At 38.6% G+C, this 8,987-nt stretch overlaps 1 protein-coding gene across 2 annotated transcripts in view; it reads left to right on the forward strand.

The window, feature by feature from the left end:
• The window catches only part of LOC107753818 (membralin-like), an 11,135-nt gene extending 2,803 nt beyond the window's left edge, over nucleotides 1–8,332 (forward strand). Inside the window, exons 3-11 of one of the 2 annotated variants that reach the window (XM_016570067.1) lie at nucleotides 1,101–1,263; nucleotides 1,907–2,017; nucleotides 3,240–3,362; nucleotides 3,467–3,567; nucleotides 4,289–4,346; nucleotides 4,914–4,997; nucleotides 5,173–5,305; nucleotides 5,770–5,869; nucleotides 5,956–8,332. In XM_016570067.1, the coding sequence (XP_016425553.1) occupies nucleotides 1,101–1,263; nucleotides 1,907–2,017; nucleotides 3,240–3,362; nucleotides 3,467–3,567; nucleotides 4,289–4,346; nucleotides 4,914–4,997; nucleotides 5,173–5,305; nucleotides 5,770–5,869; nucleotides 5,956–6,627 (1,545 nt within the window). In that variant the 3' untranslated portion in view covers nucleotides 6,628–8,332. The remainder of the gene's footprint in view (nucleotides 1–1,100; nucleotides 1,264–1,906; nucleotides 2,018–3,239; nucleotides 3,363–3,466; nucleotides 3,568–4,288; nucleotides 4,347–4,913; nucleotides 4,998–5,172; nucleotides 5,306–5,769; nucleotides 5,870–5,955) is intronic. The other variant, XM_016570069.1, reaches the window with a different exon arrangement.
• Nucleotides 8,333–8,987: the final 655 nt, after the last annotated feature.

Here is an 8,987-nt window from a genome sequence, read left to right on the forward strand (position 1 = left end):
AATAACTCAATTTCAGACTGGTCCTCACACAAGTTCTTTTTAACTTGACATAGATTTTGTATAGAAAAGAGATGCATTAATGTTTTTTTTATGTTTTTTTTTTGTGTGTATGTGCTCCTTTCAGCTCTTTTCTATAAAATCATATAGAATTCATGTGAAAATAGCTGGATAGCATGCAGTTGCCCAACAGTAAATCAATATTATAATTTCTAATATTTGTCAATTTAAATAATTGAAAATGTATGTATTTATGTAATTTACTGTAACTATTACTACTAATAAAAGAATAGTCACTTGTTATTATTGTTATTAATACTATTGTAAATGAATACTATTGTTCGTTATGGAATTACTGAATGTCAATGTATGAATATATAATGAATGATACGAAAAGATCAGAAGAGTATGCGTTGCCCAAGAGTAAATCAATATTAATTTCTAATTTAATTCAATATTTGTTAATTGAAATATTGTAATTGTATTAGTTCTAATTATCAGAATCAGAATCAGAATGAGCTTTATTGCCAGGTATGTTTACACATAGACTACCCTCTGTAGTCTTCAGAGGTCAGATTTGGTAGTTGAGTTGAACCAGACAGTTACAGAAGTGCAGAGGATGGATTCAATGATGGTGGAGTAGAACTGTTTCCGCGAAAGCAAATGTATTATAGTATTATACTATACAAATTATATAGTATTATACTATATACTGTTACTACTACTACTACTACTAAGAAGTTAGTTATTAATATTATTATTATTAACTTTAAGTATATAAAATACATAATATTATATAATGCAATTTATTATATATAATATTAACTCAATCAATCTGGTCCTCATACAAGTTGTATGTGCTTATGGTGCTTTTACAGTTTTTAGTCTTTTTATAACAAAAAAAATTACTTGAATACTCTTGATATTTATTTTGTGTGTGTGTGGGAGCTACTTGTATAAATAGCATACTTTTTTGGAATTTCCTGGTGATCCGTTAATAATGATATAATATTAATACATTGTGAATTATTCCACTAAAATGGCTTTTGTTCTCCAGATCGTTCTGACAGATTCTGCCCTTTGTCTCTCTCTCACACATACAGTTTGAGCTCGACATCGAGCCACGTCTGAATCCGTCGATGAGTGGCGGTGTTCCTGGCTCCAGCCTGAATGAATCCCAGGATCTGTCCTTCAGCCAGGCCCCTTCTAAAGGTATGCAGCCACTGAGGGAGACTGTCTCCGAGATTGAGATGCTAACTCGAGCAGGTAAACATCTCAAATACGCCCCACTCGGTAGCCATCTGGTTCTCTCCTCCTTCTCCTCTTGCTCCTGTGTGAATTCATTCCCTCTCCTCCCTCCATCCAGTGCCGCCCTTATCACTTCCCCTGCTCAGATTTCCTTTCTGTTCCCACATTATTACCTTACCCTTCCCGGAGGCCACATGTGCTGTGTCACATGGCTTCAGAAACGATCACAGTGGCCTTTTGTAAGATAAGATGTCAGAGGGTCCTATATACTGTAATTTGTTAGTTTAGATACAAATTCACAGTTTCCAAACCTCACATCTGGATGCAAATGAGTTATTTAAAATGTGGACGATGAGCAGGGTGTAATTTGCAGGACGGTTTCGGGGTGTCAGTCCCCCAAATTAAAGCTTCAAACCCCAAAGGAAGGATCTTTTAAAAGGACATATAATAAACACATTATTTTGCATATTGAATAAAAAGAAAAATCAATGACAATATAGAGATTTGTTTTTTTTTATTATTATTATTATTATTATTCTTAATACAGAAAAACTTTAAAGTACCATTGTTGTGAAATAACAGCTTTTTAGAAAAATAGTAGAATTTCTAAATCCATTGAAAAGTTGTCAGCGTTTATCAGTGTTTGTTTGTTTATGTGTAGTGTGGCCCCAAGAAGAGTATATTGTTGAATATTCTTTGGAATATGGTTTCCTACGGCTGTCCCAGGCCACACGGCAGCGACTCAACATCCCTGTTATGGTGGTGACCCTGGGTGAGTACATCACACTCTCTAGGATATCAACAGAAAACCTGGCAAAACCCACAAAAGATAGAATATTCTATTATTGCACTGTTATATTAAAGGTGCCATAGAATGGAAAACTGTATTTACCTTGGCATAGTTGAATAATAACAATTCTGTACATGGAAATGACATACCGTGAGCCTCAAACACCATTGTTTCCTCCTCCTTATGTAAATCTCGTGCATGCAAAAGACCACTGAAAAACAGGCGAATCAGAACATAACACCGACTGTGACGTTACAGTCGGGATCACTAATAGTTACGCCCCCAACATTTGCATATACCCGCCCATGTTCTATGCCAGCCGCCAGCCGAACCTGCAATTGTATTAATGCATTCTATGGCACCTTTAAAATTGTCAGTGTTTACTGATCTTCATGCCGTTTCAATCACCTATAACTTATATAGCCTATGCCTATAACCTATGCCTTTGTATAATTAACAGACTAAAATTTAAGTTGCATGGTCTTTTTTTTTAATGCACCTGGTCCTCATTCACTAATAGAATTTAAGAGTTACAGAATATTCTAAGTCACTTTTTGTGTTGCATGGAGGAAAGTGTGGTGAATCATTAATCGTGATCACGGTTTCTGCTTCTCTCGATTTATTAAGCATAATAATTTGCGATATTCACCCGCTGGTAAATTATCCTGAAAACATTTCATTTTAATTTGGCAGTTGTGTTACATGCATTGGTAACAAGCCTCCACAAGCTTTCATGTTTGGGGTTGCCAGATATCAAACATTTAAAGCCCCCAATCAGAGTTTTTCTCTTAAATGGATACATTTAATATATATATATATATATATGCAAGTTCGGAGTTTAGCTATCTCTATTGATATATTGTGCTCAAATTGAAGTGTAATACAGCCAGCCTGTTTTCTTTCACACGTTCGTTTGCTGTGACTAAATCTGGGAGCAAACCAGGCGAGTTGACATTCTCTTGATTTGTGCTTGTGAAAGTGCTGTAATTCTCATAAAATGCAAAAATAATAATAAATTAAAAAAGAATAAAAAATGAATTGACAATTATTTTGGAGGTCTTTAAGAAGGTCATAAAGATTTTGAATGACATGGGAGCGTGTTAAAAAAATGTTTTGGCCTACAAGGCCAATAGACGTCATACCTTTTTTTTTTTTTAAAGGGAAAGCATAAAGTTGCGCTTAATCTCTCTCCGCCTGTATGCAGACCCCATGAAGGATCAGTGCTTTGGAGATGGTTTCAGTCGCTTCCTCCTGGATGAATGCCTGGGTTATGATGATATCCTGATGTCCAGTGTGAAGGCTTTAGCAGAGAACGAGGAAAACAAAGGTAAATTAGATGTTCCCTCTTAAGAACGCCGTTTCCTTGGTGATGCCGTAACTATGAAGTGAGTGTGATTTTTTTTAATTTTTAAAAAAAAATTTTTTTTTTAGGGTTTCTGAGGAACGTTGTTTCTGGAGAACACTACCGTTTTGTCAGTATGTGGATGGCTCGTACCTCCTACCTAGCAGCCTTTGTAATCATGGTTATCTTTGTAAGTACTTTCTCTACCGTAGCAGCCCTTACACAACATTGGATTATATGTGATGTCATCCCATTAGTTCAGTTTGAGCATTTAGGTAATTAGTTTACCCAGAAATGTAAATTGATAATTTAGTCATTCCCATGACTTTTATAAATGGAATAGATGGTAAACATTTTACTGCGTTCTAATTACAATGAATGTGACTAGAGCTTTCAAGCTTGAAAAACATTGTTTAAAATCAGCTGAAAGTATTCTAAATGTGGCCTATGCACTAAGTTCTGAATCTTCAAAGTCATATGATAGATTTGGGTAAGAAATGGACTGAAATTGAAGTCATCAATTACTAATGATCTTCCCCTTCAGTGAGGTGTTAAGAGCTGTGACCAAAGGTCAAGGAGTTGAATTTAAAAAGCTCTGATTTTGTAAACGTCATTCAGATGGAGCTGGATGAACTGATTCACTGAAAAGATCTGACTTAAAAGAATGATCCATTTACAAACTTGCAGTAAATAATGACTTCACCTTTGGTCTGTCTGTTTTTTTTAACTTGGTTATCATTCACTTAAATCATATTAAAAAGTGACCAGAATATTCTTCAGAAATTGAGCTTTTGAGTTTCATTAAAGAAAGAAACTCATAGAAGTGAGGAAAAGATAAGAGAACTATAATATTTGAACTATTCCTTGCTGAATCAAATGGAAACTCAGTCACTTTTTATTTTCTCTCTCAGACTCTATCCGTGTCCATGCTGCTGCGGTACTCGCACCACCAGATTTTTGTTTTTATAGGTAAGTTCCCATCAGCCTCTTTGGTCTTCATCAGTGAAAAACCATTTGTGACCCTGGACCACAAAACCAGTCATAAGGGTCAATTTTGTGAAATTGAGATTTATACACCATCTCAAAGCTGAATAAATAAGCTTTCCATTGATGTATGGTTTGTTAGGATAGGACAATATTTGGCCGAGATACAACTATTTGAAAATCTGGAATCTGAGGGTGCAAAAAAATCTAAATATTGAGAAAATCGTCTTTAAAGTTGTACAAATTAAGCTCTTAGCAATGCATTTTACTAATCAAAAATTAAGTTTTGATATATTTACAAAATATCTTTATGGAACATGATCTTTACTTAATGTCCTAATGATTTTTGGCATAAAAGAAAAATCTATAATTTTGACCCATACAATGTATTTTTGCCTATTGCTACAAATGTCCCCCAGCGACTTGAGACTGGTTTCGTGGTCCAGGGTCACATTTATTATCATGTTCCATGATCAAGTCTGTAATACAGTCAAAAGCTATTATTTTTAGACCGTTTCTAAGACTATCTCTCTGCTGTTCGGTTTTTCTCAGTGGACCTTCTCCAGATGTTGGAGATGAATATGACCATTGCCTTCCCTGCCGCCCCTCTCCTCACTGTCATCCTGGCTCTTGTGGGTAGGTACAGCTCACTGCTGGGGTTTGGAGAGATGTTCTCATTCATGTGCGTCTCCCATCAACTTCATGCCTGATCTTTTATTTTGTTGACTTCATATATCACATAAAAAATTTCTTAATATGTTTTATGAAAGTCGTGTGACTGTAAATACCCTCTTTTTGATCCTGTCTGCAGGGATGGAGGCCATCATGTCTGAGTTTTTCAATGACACAACCACTGCCTTCTACATCATCCTCATTGTTTGGTTGGCAGACCAATATGATGCTATCTGCTGCCACACAAATACGAGCAAGCGCCACTGGCTCAGGTATGTTATCAGCACAGGTAAATGCCAATGGCTCAGATGTCTTACCAGACGTTTTTACTGCGTGATAAATATAAGCAGCGCAGCATGGCACAGCGGTTTATGTAATATTTATCCAGAAATAGATAAATATTAATTCTGCTGTTTAAAACAAATAAAGAAACCGTGTAGGAGAATGGTTACTATGTGCAAACAGTGGGAAACTCGTGTAGTGTGCGCATGTTCTGAGTTGAAGCTTGTGACATAAACACACACATTAACCCGATCGCTTTATGTAGCGCTCATGTAAACACTACATTCAGATTCATCAATTGGAATGAATTCCGATTGAAACAAAAAGTTGTGCATGTAAACATGGCCAAAGTGAGCTCCTTATGTAGGGAATGGACAGAAAGGCAGCCCACTAGGTTGTTTTGGTGGTTAACGCCACATAATGCATCTAAAAGATCTCTTGTGCTGTTTTTCAGATTCTTTTATCTGTATCACTTTGCCTTCTATGCGTATCATTACCGATTTAACGGCCAGTACAGCAGTCTTGCTCTGGTCACCTCCTGGCTCTTCGTTCAGGTATCTTATTTCAGCTTTTTTTCAGTGTAGGCAGTTACATAGAATTGTCTGTAGCTCATAAGCTTATTCGTTTTTGTCTTGCGCAGCACTCAATGATCTATTTTTTCCACCACTACGAGCTTCCGGCCATCCTGCAGCAGATCCGGATCCAGGAGATGCTGCTTCAAAATCAGCAGGTGGGTCAAGGAAACCAGACTGCATTGCAGGACAATCTTAACAACAACACTAGCAGTGCTGCGCCCGCCGGCCAGGCTAACGCAGCCGCTAATGCGAACACTAATGGCCAGGACCGGCAAGCCGCTCAGGACCAACCTCAGCTTGAAGCTCACAACGGCTTGGTGGTAAATACCGGTCTGCCCGGCGAACCATCAAACTCCGACCTCGACTGGATGGCCGAGATCGCCATTGGCCCGGACGTCCTGTCAGTTCCACACTTGGGCGACTCTCTTTTAGAGCCGGGAAGGATCCAGGAACCGGCGTCGTCGGGTGCAGGGGTAACAGAGCTGGGTGCTTCGAGCACTGCAGGAGAGAACCAAGTCGGAAACATTAGCGCAGCCAGTGCTCCTGCGGGACGGGGTTGTGCTCAGGGTCTGGGTCCCCCTGGTGGTGGAGGAGGGCAGACGGAATCCGACACTTCCTCGCCAGTGACCTCACACACAGACTGCAGAGTTGCAGAAACGCTTAAAGGCGCCACGGACTGGGACGACAAGACGGAGAACAAAAGCGAGAGCTCGGACTCCCACTCTGCCCCGGCTTGAGTCGCGCACCCCCATTCTGAATGAATGAATCCACGCTCTACAGTCACCACCCCTCTCTGTAAATTATTCCAGAAGGCATCAAGAGGAGAAGCCGTGATGGAGTTTTATGTAATTACATCCAGGAAATCTCCAACTTGAACATGAGGAGTGCCGAAGAAGACTTCCGCCATCTAGTCATGTTCTTAAGAGTAAATTCGTATTGAATTGTCCAAATGATGCCATGTGTGAGGGTGTGATCATTTGAAGTCTTTATATGTGGTTTTCTTTTTTTTAATGATTGAAACATTTAATACAGGGAGTATTCAGTTTAAAACGTTGATGGTATCGCTCAATAATGGTACTTTTCGTTTCTCCTGATTATGTAGTTGCAGGTATCAGTGGGCTGCACAGGCGGCAGTCTTACTTCCAATCTGAATACAAGTCACACTTTGCACATCTCGTGCAAAGATTGTTTTGGCTTTATTTCCATTCCTCTAATGATATAACATTAATGCTGCCTACTTGAAGCAGTGAAAATGAATTGAGTCATGTTAAAATTGTTTTGGCCTCTACTACCTTGTTACTACCTACAGCAAGCCACCAAAATGTTCCTTACGCGATTTGAAATCTTGCTTGCGACCGGCCGTTGCATTCAGATATGGTGTTGTCCGAGGTATGGAGCAGCTTGACTCCTGAATCCAATGCTATTGGTGGTCAGAGTGCTTTGATGTAGTTTATTGGTCAAAAGAAGTGGACGTCAAAGCAACATTGTATTCCGAATAAGTCCTCCTTCCACATGATCCTCATTGAAACTGTCTAAATCATGGGGTCTTATCTGTGCTTTGTAATCCTCATCAAGAGACATTTGTTTTGTGGTTCAGACAGACATTGTCTTTTGCACAGACTCATCAGCGAGTCGTCGGTTTTTCTTCAGGTCATGTCTGGCTTTGAGAGATTTGGTGTATAGATTATTGCCTTATGCTTCTAAAACGGAACATTAACCCTGTGTTTCCGTCTTTGGCCAAGTACATTGGGGTCGATAGCCTTACCAGAGGCTTCAAAGCCAGTGGAGAAAATAGCAACTGAAGCAAGAATGAACATGTAGTTGCTTTAGCAGAAAATTTTTTGAAACAGCCGTAAGCAGTGAAGGTCAGACTGTGCTCATTTCACAGCATTGCAGCCCATCAGCTGAAGTCACTGATCCAGAAGTCCGTTGTCTTTTCATATTCTGCTTTTGTAGAGGTTTCTCCATATGTTTGACTTGGGAAGATAAGTGGCTGTCTCGAATGATCTTTGTGACCATGTGTAACAACTTCACTAAACGCATTGCAAACTAAGAGAACAAACAAAGGAAACTGTTGTCTGTTGTGACAGGTGACTGTGGATGGGGATGGTCATTTAAAGGCTATGCAACAATATGGAAAGTAAAAGCCAGGCTCTGGATTTTTTTTTTGCTTTTCTTTCAAATTGTGCAATATTTTGTAAGGCTCAGATCCATAAAGGATAATAGGTCTGAACGAGTGATTTATGGTTTTATGATCAGTTCCTCAATATTATTTTTTTTCTGTGCCTATTTGCCATTGTCAGAGGAAACAGATGATTGTAGTGTTTAGATGCATTGTGTAGGATGTCTAAACAGAAACTGAAAAAAATTATTCTCAGTTCTGTGATTGTCATTCAAATGTATTTAACTGTAATGTTTAAAAATTGCATAAAGAGATGAAATTTCCACTTAGAACCATTTGTTTTGTTTGTGGTTCTTTCATCTTTCAGTGGCCTTTCACACAAAGTTGTAACTGTTTCAAAGTCGGTCTAGAGTTGACAAAACCAAACAAATCTAACCTGGTTTAGATCAGATAAACACTCACTATAAACTTTGTCAACTCGGGGTTTGAGCCGGAGTTTATAATGAACTTTGGAGCATGTGCATTAAAGTGTGACGTGTGCCCATCACACGAAACAATGCAATCCTCCATTTGATTCACTTCTCATGAGAGGGTCAGTGCAGTTCATTTATAAAAAATATAGTGCATTTCAACACCTTTACAAGGTAGAAAAAATTTCTGCTGCCATGAAAGTTTGAGAAAGCAGGTAAAAGAAAATATTTGACTACATTAAAGGGTTAGTTCACCCAAAAATGAAAATTAGCCTGTGTTTTACTCACCCTCAAAGCATCCTAGGTGTATGTGACTTTCTTCTTTCAGACGAATCCAATCGGAGTTATATTAAAAATGGTCCTGACCCCTCCAAGCCTTTCAACGGGGGTAAGCGGGTGTTGGTTGTCAACAGTTCAGAAGACGTGAAATAAAGTGCGCGCGTCTGTAATAAAACGTCCCTCACACGGCTCGGGGGGTGAATAAAGGCCTCCTGTAGCGAATCCA

Source organism: Sinocyclocheilus rhinocerous, unplaced genomic scaffold (genome assembly GCF_001515625.1).
Source record: "Sinocyclocheilus rhinocerous isolate Xijiao unplaced genomic scaffold, SAMN03320098_v1.1 scaffold711, whole genome shotgun sequence".
Classification (NCBI taxonomy): Eukaryota; Metazoa; Chordata; class Actinopteri; order Cypriniformes; family Cyprinidae; genus Sinocyclocheilus; species Sinocyclocheilus rhinocerous.